This window comes from Podarcis muralis, chromosome 7 (genome assembly GCF_964188315.1).
Source record: "Podarcis muralis chromosome 7, rPodMur119.hap1.1, whole genome shotgun sequence".
Taxonomy (NCBI): Eukaryota; Metazoa; Chordata; class Lepidosauria; order Squamata; family Lacertidae; genus Podarcis; species Podarcis muralis.
Window position 1 is genome coordinate 10024447 of NC_135661.1, and position 14890 is coordinate 10039336.

The 14890-nt window shown below is 49.1% G+C and overlaps 1 protein-coding gene across 1 annotated transcript in view; it reads left to right on the top strand.

The window, feature by feature from the left end:
* The window catches only part of NT5DC4 (5'-nucleotidase domain containing 4), a 50139-nt gene that overhangs the window by 14154 nt on the left and 21095 nt on the right, over window positions 1–14890 (top strand). Inside the window, exons 2-4 of the mRNA XM_077931197.1 lie at window positions 6520–6593; window positions 8369–8486; window positions 8573–8668. Coding sequence (XP_077787323.1) covers window positions 6520–6593; window positions 8369–8486; window positions 8573–8668 — 288 coding nt within the window. The remainder of the gene's footprint in view (window positions 1–6519; window positions 6594–8368; window positions 8487–8572; window positions 8669–14890) is intronic.

Genomic DNA, 14890 nt, shown 5'->3' on the forward strand with positions numbered 1-14890 from the left:
GAAAAGTGAGTCTTATAGAGCAAAAAATATGGTAGATGTTGGTCTGACCATTCTTTTTATTTCCTCTGACATGATACCTAGGAGAAAGGATTCTGGGTTTTTCCCCCAAATGAAAATCTAAAACATCTTTTTCAGTTCGTTATAGATATTTTCCCAGAATCCCACTATCAGTATCTTCTGATATTCTTATGTAAGTGTGAGCCATGGAAATTGTAGGGTCAGCTCTGGGAGCCGCAGGCAAAGTGGTGTCCTGCCAGAGACAGGACTATTTGCACTGGCTCAAAGCAAACAGGAGGGTCTCTAACCTTTGGCCGGGGCTTCCGCTCATCCTACCACAATGGCTTCTGGCTACACACCTCCTTCCTGGCCTCTCCTGGCGGACCTTGCTTTGGCAAGAGAAGGATCCGTCCCCAAGGGAGGAAAGGTCGCCCTCCTGTGTGGGCACTGCCTGAGGCCATTACATCAGCCGGCGCTGGAGGCAGCGGCCAGGGGACCCTTTCCAAACTCTGATAGGGAAGGTAAAGCCACCACGTATGATGCAAGGCTCTGACGCACGCCCCGAGGTCAGGGGCGTCCCTTGGCCGTTCAAGGCCTTTCTGCTAACACCTCCCTGGGACAGGGTGGACAGGACGAATCGCTCCATTCCCAGGGGTTGGACCTGGTGACTTCTTGTTGTAAACAATATCTGCCCTTCTTCCCTTATGGGGTATCAAAGAGCCCATATATAGAGTCCTTAAGTGGGTTCCCTATCGGTAGGAGAAAATAACAAGTGGCCAACCAGAGAATATTGAGAAGCAAAGCAGCTAGTAAGGCTGATCTTTATTAAAGCTGTTGCAACGGGGTGCTCCCCTCACACGCAGGACAACGGAGGAGGACCCCGAACAAAGGTGTGCCTGCCCTTATATAGACATTTTAAATTCCCTGCCCTGGAGCTCAAGACCACCCCTCCATGCATCATACCTACATCACAGAAGGGGTGTAACCCAAGACCACCCCCCCACAAACATCATCCCTACATCACAGAAAAGGCGGTCTACAACAGAAATTTGAATGCTGTTGTTTTTCTTGTCTGCCAGGTTATCTGATAATGCCTTATCTGATTGCCTTTCCTGGTAGTCTGGCCATTCCTTTGAGATGGTGATTACCCAATTCCTGAGACAATGGGAAGGTTCCCTCACCCCCTCCCTCCTTGCAGAGAAAACATTTGGTCAGTTTGGGAGTCAAAATGGTTTCAGGGCGGTCTTCCTGTGCTGCTCCAGACATGTGGTCCACGTAGCTATCATAGCTGTCAACATTTCCCTATTTTAAAGGGAAATTCCCTTATTCCGAATAGGATTCCTCGCAAGAAAAGGGAAAAGTTGACAGCTATGATATCTATGTACGTGCTTGGTTGGTACATTTATGAACATTTATTATATATATAAGACCTATTTTTATTTTATTGCACTTCTTTCCAATGCTACGATTCTTCACTACTAGCATTTTGTGGCTGGCCACGGGGCCTTAATGGCAGGCTTTGTGCCTTGGACGTGGCTGCGTCTCCCCAGTTAAGGAGCTGGCAAGTAGCCTCTGGCAGGCACTGACTCCTTCCCTACAAAGCGGTCAGCTCCCTCCCTCCGTCCCTTGCTCATTCAAGGAATCTGCTTGGAGTCTTCCAACTAGGCCACATTGCATTTTTTGTAGAACTTGGAAGCTCCTTTGGAAGAATGTGAGTGTGAGATCTGCTTGGGTGTTTTGTTAGTAAGGAGGATTAGTTTCTAGACCTCATGGCGAGGGTGGGAACCCCTCCCCCAAAGGCAGGGTTGGTTTCAGCTTGTGAAGGGGTGGGGTGGGAATGCATGCAGTTAGGTAAAGGTAAAGGGACCCCTGACCATTAGGTCCAGACGTGGACGACTCTGGGGTTGTGGCACTCATCTCGCTTTACTGGCCGAGGGAGCCGGCATACAGCTTCCGGGTCATGCGGCCAGCATGACTAAGCCGCTTCTGGTGAACCAGAGCAGTGCACGGAAATGCCGTTTACCTTCCTGCCAGAGCGGTACCTATTTATCTATTTGCACTTTGACGTGCTTTCAACGGGAGCTCACCCCATGGCGGGGATTCGAACCACCGACCTTCTGATCGGCAAGCCCTAGGCTCAGTGGTTTAGACCACAGAGTTCCACCCGTGTCCCACAGCAGTTAAAGGTAAAGGGACCCCTGACCATTAGGTCCAGTCATGACCGATTCTGGGGTTGCGGCGCTCATCTCACTTTATTGGCCGAGGGAGCCGGCATACAGCTTCCAGGTCATGTGGCCAGCATGACTAAGCCACTTCTGGCGAACCAGAGCAGAGCATGGAAACGCCGTTTACCTTCCTGCTGGAGCGGTACCTATTTATCTACTTGCACTTTGACGTGCTTTCGAACTGCTAGGTGGGCAGGAGCAGGGACTGAGCAACGGGAGCTCACCCCGTTGCGGGGATTCGAACCGCCGACCTTCTGATCAGCAAGCCCTAGGCTCTGGGGTTTAAACCACAGCGCCACTCGTGTCCCACAGCAGCTAGTAAAGGTAAAGGCAAAGGTACCCCTGCCCGTACGGGCCAGTCTTGCCAGACTCTAGGGTTGTGTGCTCATCTCACTCTATAGGCCGGGAGCCAGCGCTGTCCAGAGACACTTCCGGGTCACATGGCCAGTGTGACAAGCTGCATCTGGTGAGCCAGCGCAGCACACGGAACGCCGTTTACCTTCCCGCTAGTAAGCGGTCCCTATTTATCTACTTGCACCCGGGGGTGCTTTCGAAGTGCTAGATTGGCAGGCGCTGAGACCAAACAACGGGAGCTAACCCCGTCGCGGGGATTCGAACCGCCGACCTTTCAATCGGCAAGCCCTAGGCGCTGAGGCTTTTACCCACAGCGCCACCCGCGTCCCTCCCACAGCAGCTACGGATGCTCAAAAAAGACTTCAGGGAACACATTGCTGAAAACATTAAGACCACCGACCAGAAGCTCTTCAAATATATTAGCAGCAGGAAACCATCTAGAGAGGCAGTTGGATGACAAGGGAGTCAAAGGTGGATAAGGAAATTGCAGAGACACTGAATGAGTTACTTGCATCAGTCTTCATAATGCAAGATGTTGGACACACCCCCAGGGCCTGAACTAACTTTTGCAGAAGGTGAGTCTTGGAAAGACAGATAGTAGTGAGGGGAGGTCAAGTTCTAGGCCTAGTAGTCATTAAGTGTTCTTGTGCTTGAATCCTGCAAGCTGGTTTCCCACAGGTTGGCCACTGTGAGAACAGGATGCTGGAATAGATGGGTCATTGGCTTGATCTAGCAAGCTGTTCTTCTCCTCAAGGAACCCAGGAGGTAGTTGGCAGGACCGGAAGCCCACAGCAGGGTGGCGTGGGAAGGGGTGATCTCACCAAGAGGGATGCTGAAGAGTGAATGGCCTTTTCCCTTTCAAGAAAATGACCTTTGCTACCCCGGGAATATCAACCCAGCCACCTGCAGCAACCCGGCCCCCAAACAAGCCACAGGGACTTCCAAATGCTGTGATTATTGGGCACTCATCCTGATTAAGGACACCTCTTCCCATATGAACCTACCTGGTCCCCCTGAGATAATCTTCTGAGGCCCTTCTTTGTGTGTCTCCTCCTCGAGAGGTCCGGAGGGTGGCAACACAAGAACGGGGCCTTCTCTGCAGTGGCTCCCCTTCTGCGGAATGCTCTCCCCAGGGAAGTTCGCCTGGCACCTTCATGATACACCTTTAGGCACCAGGCAAAAACATTCCTTTTAAACCAGGTTGATTTGACTGACATCCTATGCCCTTTTAAAATGTTTTTTTTTTTGGGGTGTGGGTGTGTGTTATTGGGTTGCTGTTTTTATTTTGATTATGCATTTTGTGGTTTTATATTTTGATTTTGCTCTGTGAACCGCCCTGAGACCCCCAGGTATAGGGCAGTATATAAATTCTAATAATAATAATAATAATAATAATAATAATAATAATAATAATTGTTATGTACTGAAGTTCTCACCCTGGGCCAGCAGGGGGGATACTGTAGATAGTTTTCACTCAGGTCCACATATGCAAATAAGGGATTGAAAGTGACGTTCAGTCATTGGATAGTTACAGAAAATGGTTACTGTTGCCTTGTAGTTGAGCTCTATATAAGCAGGCTGGCTGAACCCTTCAGTTCAGTTCTGTTCTGGCCTGTGAATAAACAAGAGCTGTTTGAAGAATCGCTGTGTCGTCTGATATGTTCACCCACAACTTAACACTGGCGACGAAGGTGGGATCGATGGACATCAGAGCACAGCCAGATGCAGCCACCCTCTGAGCTGAGCTGAATCACTGAGCTGAAGCACCGAGCGAAATAATAATAATAATAATAATAATAATAATAATAATAATAATAATAATAATAATAGCAGCATATGCTGGATCAGGCCAGCGTCCTGCTCTCATGGTGGCCAGCCAGATGGGAAACTCACACCCCTGATCCAACAGAGGCCTGTCTTTTGCTCTTGGTACTATAACTTGCCAACTCCAAGAGGGAGTTTGCCACTTGGATTGCAAGCGCTGGGCAAGTTTGCGGCTCCTCCTGGCCAGTCTGTGCAAGGTGTGTGACTGCCCTGGTGGTCCTGGAGATTCACCTGGCAGAGTGAAAAGATAACTGCTGCTTCACCCATCCCTGTGGGCCTCTTCCCGTACTCAAGAGGCTCTGATGTTGTCTACTCCTTCCACCATAGCTGTCAACCATCCCTTATTTGGCGGGAAAGTCCCTTATCCCAGCGCCATGTCCCGCTGCTGTCCCTTATTGATGATGTCCCTTAAATTTCCCGGGTTTCAAAGGAAGCAGCTCCTGTCCCTCCCTGCCGGCCAGGGAGGCTCCTCAACTGCGTTGCTCACCAATAAGGAGTCTAAGAACGACTGGGAGGCGGAGCTTGCATGCCTTGTGCTGATCAAATCGGCCGCATTGCCTGGTGACTCGCCTTTGCTCAGCGCTTCCCAGCAGAGAGGTGATGGTGGTTTTCCTTGCTGCATCCCCTTTGCCGGGTTGCTGCGCTGTGGGAACCACCGCTTGAGGCTTCGCTTGGCTGCTGGCTGGGCTTTCTGCCTTTGGCTCGGAGGGGCTCAGAAGTTGAACATACTTGTGCCCGGAAAATCCCTTGTTTTGGCTGCTGGTCCCTTATTTTCAAATCTGTAAGTTGACAGCTATGCCTTCCGCACAGTGGGGAGACCCCCGGGGGAGAAAAGAGAAGAGCAGCGTTTTGCCTAGGTGCCTTTGGAAGCAACAGTTGGGCAATTGCAGAGCCCCAGTAATGATTCTCAGTATCATAAAACATAATTAGAAAATGCCTGGGATGGCTGTGGCAGAACCCCCGCTCAGTGTCAGGGAATGTGGGTGGGAGAGAGGAGGCCGCCTTTTCTGGAAGGCTGTGCGTGTATAAGGGCTGCCGGATGTATTAAAAACTCCTTTGCGAGCCGGTCTGGGTCCCGAGATCTCGCATTGGGGAATCTTTCAGTGAATGTTAGGTTCACGTGGGGTGTGTGCGTTAAACAGGGAAGGCTGAGTTTCATAGCTCATAAATCCCTGTAATGGGAAACCTGTTGACACAGGCTGCCCAGGAGCCCTGCTAATGTTACACAGCTACGCTTAGTGCCCTCCAGGCCAGCTCCCTCCCTCTCTGTGCATCAGCAATGCTGTGAGGCTCATCACACAGAGCCACCCAGGACCAGCAGCCACGAGTCAGGCCTAGGTGTGCAATAAGGTAAAGGTAAAGGGACCCCTGACCATTAGGTCCAGTTGTGGCCGACTCTGAGGTTGCGGCGCTCATCTCGCTTTATTGGCCAAGGGAGCCGACGTGCAGCTTCCGGGTCATGTGGCCAGCATGACTAAGCTGCTTCTGGCAAACCAGAGCAGCACACGGAAATGCCGTTTACCTTCCCGCCGGAGCGGTACCTATTTATCTACTTGCACTTTGACGTGCTTTCAAACTGCTAGGTTGGCAGGAGCAGGGACCGAGCAACAGGAGCTCACCCCGTCGCGGGGATTCGAACCACGACCTTCTGATCGGCAAGTCCTAGGCTCTGTGGTTTAACCCACAGTGCCACCTGCGTCCCTATGGGTCTGCAATAGGTGCAGTGAAAAAAATGGAAACCTGAAGAAATGGGATGCAGGGGGGGGGGGGGTTTCCAGGAAGATTGGGCCATCTAGTCCAACCCCCTGATCTACAATTCGCACTCAGAACTCAGGGCTCTCCGTAGCCAAATGACCGGCAGTGATGAAGTGTGACTTGGAGTAACTGGGAGATGGTTGGGCTTTCTCAATCGCAAAAGGACCCAGTGAAGGCAGAGAGTGGAGTGTGTGTACCTTTCGAAAGAGGGTTGGGTAGAACACCTTCCATGACATTGCACCACAGTTTCCTAGGTCCTTTCCAGACAAAGCACAGCCGATTAGATGGGACACCCAAATTGCCAGCAAGTCAGGGGGCAACTTGTGGCTCTTGGGGACCTCATGACACGGCCTCTCCTTTTCAGGATCTTTGTGAACCGGAGTCTGGCGCTGGAAAAGATCAAATGTTTCGGCTTTGACATGGACTACACTCTCGCAAGTAAGTAAGAGGCCACCAGAAAACAAGCTTGCTCCATTCTTCCATGTGACACAAAGGAGAAGGGGGACAGACCCCTGTGGATTTTAAGCTCAGGAACCAGATGATAAAAGTTGTGCCCCAAGATGGCCAAAAACTCTTGTTTTTACACTTTATTTTCCTGTTTCCTTTCTGAATCACTTTGAGCTGTTTTTGTGAAAAAGCAACTAATAAAGGGGATATACCCAGTCCTTGGGGGAGTTGGGCTGTCAAAGCCAACCCCCCATATTTTTCTTATATCAAATACTAATACTAAATGCTTCCTCCCTGTTCAGGGGCAGTCTACCTCTGAGTATACAAGCAACAGGGGAAAGTTAGACCAGCTTTGGTTCTCCCAAGGGCACATGGCTGCAGTTCTTGTCCACATTGCATAAATACTTCATTTTGATTGCTTTCTAAAATTTGCTTGTTTATTTGTTATTTCATAAAATTTTTGCACCGCTTGACTGTAGAAAACATCGAAGCGGTTTCCAAAGAAGCCCCCAAACAAACAATACACACACACACACACACACAAAACACAACGCTAAGAAAATTAACAATAATTGAAGACATTAAGTTAAAATAGCGATAGACTAAAAAATAATAATTGTTTAGGCTTGTTCATAATTCCATGACACAGAATAAAAGTAGAATCCAGTTGCTACTCCAATGACTCTAGAATATCCAAAGCAAGATGATGAAAAAGAATATAACGAATAGTTCCTTTAAAGTATCCTAAAACACGTTTCATTGCATTCCAATCTTGCTGTATTGGCTTGGACATTTTTCTGCTAAGTACGTTAGTTGCATTTGATATGTCAGGCCTGGATATGTTTGCTAAATAAAGCAAACTTCCAATTGCACTTCTGTATTTGTCAATATCCTCAAATTCTTTTTCATCATCTTGCTTTGCATATTCTAGAGTCACTGGAGTAATCATTGCAAAGGGGGAAAAAAGACCACTGGGCTGTATTTGATAGATGGGGCCCAAGATTTCCTGAGTTTGCTTTGCAACTTTTTTTTTTGGGGGGGGGGGGGGGAGTCAGACCAGCCTGCAAAGATAAACCCAGGAAATGCCTCCTCCAAAGGGCCGGATTTAGGTTTGATGAGGCCCTCAGCTACTGAAGGTAATGGGGCCCTTTATATGTCCAGCTGTCCTTTGTCAACAACAAATTGTCACTGTTTTTTGTGTTGAATATATATGCTATATGGTAATTTATGGACCTAATAGGTACCTAAAGCCATTTGGACATAACAAAATATGTATTTTATCAAAGTAATTGTTGAACTGAAATACAATTACAACGGTACCTCGGGTTACATACGCTTCAGGTTACATACGCTTCAGGTTACGGACTCCGCTAACCCAGAAATAGTGCTTCAGGTTAAGAACTTTGCTTCAGGATGAGAACAGAAATCGTGCTCCGGCGGTGCAGCAGCAGCAGCAGGAGGCCCTATTAGCTAAAGTGGTGCTTCAGGTTAAGAACAGTTTCAGGTTAAGAACGGACCTCCGGAACGAATTAAGTACTTAACCCGAGGTACCACTGTAAGAAGTATATTAATAGTGAAATACACACTGTTGCTGTATGTTTTATTTTATTTGTTTTTTATCTTATACTTTGGAAATGTACATCCAGGTTTTTTTTCCTCTTTAAATTTTTTGTGGGGCCCCCAAGAGCGTGGGGCCCTAAGCTATAGCTTGTTTAGCTTATCTGTAAATCCTGCACTGGTCCCCAAACTGCCTTTTGCCTCTGCAGTGTACAAATCTCCGGACTACGAGGAGTTGGCTTTTGAGCTGCTGCTGGAGCGCTTGGTGTCCATTGGCTACCCCCACGAGATCCTGGAGTATAGATACGACCCCACTTTCCCCACCAGGTAAGGGAGCAGCGATGCCTTGGCAGCCCAGAGGTGGCCAGGGGGAAAGGACCCACCCTCCTCACCCGCCCTCTCCTCTTCCTCAGGGGCCTCGTATTTGACGCCATGTACGGGAATTTGCTGAAGGTGGACTCCCACGGGAACCTGCTGGTCTGTGCCCACGGCTTCCGCTTCCTCAAAGGGTAGGTGACGTCCTCCAACACAAGCAGAACCACATAACACCGGGGACCACATAACACCGGGCCTGAGAGATCTGCATTGGCTCCCAGTACGTTTCTGAGCACAATTCAAAGTGTTGGTGCTGACCTGTAAAGCCCTAAACGGCCTCGGTCCAGTATACCCGAAGGAGCGTCTCCACCCCCATCGTTCTCCCCGGACACTGAGGTCCAGCTCCGAGGGCCTTCTGGCGGTTCCCTCATTGCGAGAAGTGAGGTTACAGGGCACCAGGCAGAGGGCCTTCTTGGTAGTGGCACCTGCCCTGTGGAACGCCCTCCCACCAGATGTGAAGGAAATAAGCAGCTATCTTCTCTTTAAAAGACATCTGAAGGCAGCCCTGTTTAGGGAACTTTTTAATATTTAATGCTGTATTGTTTTTAACACTCGATTGGAAGCCGCCCAGAGTGGCTGGGGAAACTCAGCCAGATGGGCAGGGTATAAATAATAAATTATTATTATCATTATATTTACTTTCTCCAGTCCCCACCAGCTGTGGGTCCTTGCTGCTCCTCCAAGAAAGGCAGTCAGCCCTGGGAAGCCCCAAGGAGAAGGTCCTCTTATGTCTCCTGGGATGTGGGGGGGGGGGGGACGGGACTTTCCTTCCTCGGAGGTTTTTAAGAAGACCATCTGCAGGGATTCTTTAGCTGTGGTTCCTTCATTGCAGGGGACTGGATGACCTTTGTGGGTCCCTTCTGATTCTGTGATTACAAAACATAAAAATAAAAAAGGTCCTTACGAACCTTCGGACCTCCTTCCCTCCCTCCATGGGTTCCATTTCCAAAAATGTAAACTTTTTTCCTGCATCTTTTACCGTTACTAATCTATTATATATAATGTTCATCTTTACATTTTTTATTTTTTACCAACAACCAAACCAGAAACAGTGACCCCCCCCAGGCGGCTGATACATTGGGACATAATCAATAATAACATATTCAAATCAACCATACGTACAATTTTATATACGTTAACACTCCTTCATCCACAAGGTTTATTTAACTTTTAACATTTTAATTGCCCCAAATTGTTCAAACCCACCCAAATAATTCAATATCTTCTCAAACCAATCCTCCTCTTTCTCGCTGACCTGAAACCCTTTCATTCTGTGTATCTTCACAGTTAGATATTCTAAAATTATAATATTATTTAGTTCCCCCCCCCCATTGGTTCACCCCTAACTCTTCTGCATTTTTCCAATTACTCGCTATAACCTGTCTGGCTGCTTGTTGTTGTTGTTTAGTCGTTTAGTCGTGTCCGACTCTTCGTGACCCCATGGACCAGAGCACGCCAGGCACCTCTGTCCTCCACTACCTCCCGCAGTTTGGTCAAACTCATGCTGGTAACCTCGAAAACACTATCCAACCATCTCGTCCTCTGTCGCCCCCTTCTCCTTGTGCCCTCCATCTTTCCCAGCATCAGTGTCTTCTCCAGGGAGCCTTCTCTTCTCATGAGGTGGCCAAAGTACTGGAGCCTCAGCTTCAGGATCTGTCCTTCCAGTGAGCACTCAGGGCTGATTTCCTTCAGAATGGATATGTTTGATCTTCTTGCAATCCATGGGACTCTCAAGAGTCTCCTCCAGCACCATAATTCAAAAGCATCAATTCTTTGGCGATCAGCCTTTTTTATGGTCCAGCTCTCACTTCCATACATCACTACTGGGAAAACCATGGATTTTACTATACGGACCTTTGTTCGCAAGGTGACGTCTCTACTTTTCAAGATGCTGTCTAGGCCTGTCATTGCCCTTCTCCCAAGAAGCAGGCGTCTTTTAATTTCGTGGCTGCTGTCACCATCTGCAGTGATCATGGAGCCCAAGAAAGTAAAATCTCTCACTACCTCCATTTCTTCCCCTTCTATTTGCCAGGAGGTGATGGGACCAGTGGCCATGATCTTTGTTTTTTTGATGTTGAGCTTCAGACCATATTTTGCGCTCTCCTCTTTCACCCTCATTAAAAGGTTCTTTAATTCCTCCTCACTTTCTGCCATCAAGGTTGTGTCATCTGCATATCTGAGGTTGTTGATATTTATTTCGGCAATCTTAATTCCAGCTTGGGATTCATCCAGCCCAGCCTTTCGCATGCCTCTTGTCTTTGTCCATGGAGTTTTCTTGGCAAGGATACTGGAGTGGCTTGCTGGTTCCTCCTCCAGGTGGATCACGTTTGGTCAAAACTCTCCACTATGACCTGCTCATCTTGTGTGCCTTACTCGGCATAGATCATAGCTTCTATGAGTTCTTCAAGCCCCTTCGCCACGGCAAGGCAGTGATCCATGAAGGGGTGTCTGGCTGCAGTTACCATCCATTTTACTCATTTACATTCCTCTTTTGTTTTTAACTCGGTGCTACTCAGACGAATAAGAACCATTAAAATTGTGGGTAGGAAGGTGGGAATAGCTAAATTCATGGTTCTTATCAATCTATTATGTAATCATATTAACCAAAGTTCGTTTCACTTTACGGGTGTCAACTGTTTACAGTGGTCTTTCAAGTATATTACAAATTTCTTCCAGTCTTTTAAGAAATACTTGGTCTTCCTGGTTTCTGATCTTTCGTGGCAATCTTTCCATCAGTTTGGTTTGCCATTCTTCTCTGGTCGGTATTTCTCCTTCTTTCCATCTCTGGGCTAGAAAGCCTTCTTGCTGCCATCGTTGCATACATACATCTTTTATTTTCTTTTGGTAGGTCCTCACCTATTCTACCTAACAGAAAAGCCTCTGGTTTTTTAATAAAAGTTTTCTTTAGTTCATTATATATCATTTCCCAGAAAGCTTTTACTGCCCCACAGGACCCCACTACATATGATAAAAAGGTACCTTCTTTTCTTTTACATTTCCAGCACAAATTTGAGCTGGTTCTGTACATTTCCGCAATTGTACTCGGAGTCAGGTACCAACAATACGTTGTTTTCATATAATTTTCTTTCAACGAACAGCAGGCCATAAACTTCAGGTCCTGTCTCCATAACCTTTCCCATGATGAAAATTGTATATATTGGACTACTGCAACGCGCTCCACGTGGGGCTACCTTTGAAGGTGACTCGGAAACTGCAATTAATCCAGAATGCGGCAGCTAGACTGGTGACTGGGCGTGGCCGCCGGGACCACATAACACCGGTTCTGAGAGATCTGCATTGGCTCCCAGTACATTTCCGAGCACAATTCAAAGTGTTGGTGCTGACCTGTAAAGCCCTAAACGGCCTCGGCCCAGTATACCTGAAGGAGCGTCTCCACCCCCATCGTCCTGCCCAGACACTGAGGTCCAGCGCCGAGGGCCTTCTGCCGGTTCCCTCACTGCGAGAAGTGAGGTTACAGGGAACCAGACAGAGGGCCTTCTCAGTAGTGGCCCCCGCCCTGTAGAACGCCCTCCTAGCAGATGTCAAGACAATAAACAACTATTTTACTTTTAAAAGACAACTGAAGGCGGCCCTGTTTAGGGAAGTTTTTAATGATTGACACTGTATTGTTTTTAATATTCGGTTGGAAGCCGCCCAGAGTGGCTGGGGAAACCCAGCCAGATGGGTGGGGTATAAATAATAAATTATTGTTATTATTTATTATATTATAACCAAAATCTCTTGCCCAGTGTATCACCACTGAATTAACTTCTTCATCTTTAGTAAACCAGGAAGAGCCCAGCCGCGTTGAGGTCTGGGAGGGGGGAGCTGCTATGGAGGGGGTAAGTTGGTTGCTCAGTCCCCATCAGGATGGGGCTTCTGCCCGCTGGGGGGCTGTTGCAAAGAGGCTGCCACCGCTGACCTTGCAGAGGGAAACCAGGGCAGTGGGTGCGAAGGGCCCCCTCTGTATCTCCCTCCTTCCTGGCTGCAAGAGCTCTCCGAAGGTCATCTAGCTGCAGGAATTTTAAGCTAAGCTATCCCTGACAGCATCTTGAGAAGTAGAGATGTCACCTTGCCAACAAAGGTCCGTATAGTTAAAGCCATGGTTTTCCCAGTAGTGATGTATGGAAGTGAGAGCTGGACCATAAAGAAGGCTGATCGCCGAAGAATTGATGCTTTTGAATTCTGGTGCTGGAGGAGACTCTTGAGAGTCCCATGGACTGCAAGAAGATCAAACTTAACCATTCTGAAGGAAATCAGCCCTGAGTGCTCACTGGAAGGACAGATCCTGAAGCTGAGACTCCAATATTTTGGCCACCTCATGAGAAGAGAAGACTCCCTGGAAAAGACCCTGATGTTGGGAAAGATGGAGGGCACAAGGAGAAGGGGGCGACAGAGGACGAGATGGTTGGATAGTGTTTTCGAGGTTACCAGCATGAGTTTGACCAAACTGCGGGAGGCAGTGGAAGACAGAAGTGCCTGGCGTGCTCTGGTCCATGGGGTCACGAAGAGTTGGACACGACTAAACGACTAAACAACAACAACAACAATCCCTGACAGGTGGCTCCCCAACCTCTGTTTAGAAACCTCCACCACCTTCTGAGGAAGTCCATTCCATGGCCAAACAGCTCTTACCGCCAGGAAGTTCTTCATTCTTTTGCCACGTGCTGCTTGTGGGATGTGGATGAGTCCATTACTATTATTATTACAGTGAACGCTTGGGTTGCGAACGTGATCCGTGCGGGATGCATGTTTGCAACCCGCAGCATTCACAACCTGTGTCTGCGCACCCGTGGGTTGCGTTTCGGCACTTCTGCACATGCGCAAAGCGCAATTTAGTGCTTCTGCAAATGGATGGGTCTTTAACCTTCCCCCTGTGGGTTTTCCTACAGTAAGGTTACTGGATTTTTTCCAATGAATCCGGGGATGCTTTAATTAATTAATTAATTAATCACTACACATTTGGGGTTTAGGGACGCGGGTGGCGCTGTGGGTAAAAGCCTCAGCGCCTAGGGCTTGCCGATCGAAAGGTCGGCGGTTCGAATCCCCGCGGCTGGGTGAGCTCCCGTTGCTCTGTCCCAGCGCCTGCCAACCTAGCAGTTCGAAAGCACCCCCGGGTGCAAGTAGATAAATAGGGACCGCTTACTGGCGGGAAGGTAAACGGCGTTTCCGTGTGCTGCGCTGGCTCGCCAGATGCAGCTTGTCACGCTGGCCACGTGACCCGGAAGTGTCTCCGGACAGCGCTGGCCCCCGGCCTCTTGAGTGAGATGGGCGCACAATCCTAGAGTCTGTCAAGACTGGCCCATACGGGCAGGGGTACCTTTACCTTTACCTTTACACATTCGGGACAGTGATGCTGCAGCGATGGCGGGGACAGAGGGGCCGCCTTCTTCTTGACCTCAACCGCCACTTTTTCCCTTCCTCCAAGGCTTCTATTTCTTTTCTCCATGAGCCTGGTCAGCCCCTGAGTTGTTGGTTCTTCAGTGGTGGTGGTGGGGAAGTGGTGCGCAGTGGGTCAGGCAGGGAAGGCGGAGAAGGAGGGCTGAGAGCGACAGTAAGGCTCGGGCAGCGCGATGCCTCCCTTCCAATCGGAGCAGCCCCAATCCCATTCTTACTTGCGTGCAAGCAGGAGGGGGCAGGGATCTCTCAGGCAGCGCAATGCCTCCCTTCGCACTGGAGCAGCCCCAATCCCATTTTTACTTGCGTGCAAGCAGGAGGGGGCAGGGATCCCTCAGCTGGGAAGGAAGGCTTCCTGTTCCCTAACTGAGAGATCCCTGCCCTCTCCTGCTTGCATGCAAGTAGGAATTGGGAGGCTGCTCCGATAGGCAGCATGAAGCCGCCCTTCACAGCTTAGTTGCTAGGGTCAGGGAAGGTGGAGGCAGCCCGGAAACTGCATCTTAGAGCCCTTGAACCACCATCATATGGGGACTTCTGAGCAGCTCCTGAAGCCAGCCAGAGCCAACTGCTCCGGGCTGCTGAGACTGCCGCTGCTGCGTTTCCCGGGGACATTAGATGAAATCCGGGGATGGAATTTGTCTGGGAACTTATTCACAAATCCAGGGACTGTCCCCAGGAAATGGGGACGTCTGGTAACTGTATCCTGCAGGGCCAGACCTGGCAGTCTCAGGTAGGAGCAGCTGGCATGACCTTGGCGGTAGCTTCAGTTTGCCCCTTGGAAAGCTGTTATACCTCCTCCTCTCCCCCCCTCCAGCACATTCCTGCCTTGCATTATTTTGATATCTGGGATGGTTCTTTGCCCTCTACTGCACCCAGGGCTGGGCAGGAAGGAGAAGGGACCCATGGCAAGGTCACTCCCTGCCCCCATGTCTCCCCAGAGCTTCCCAAGCTCTGGGCAT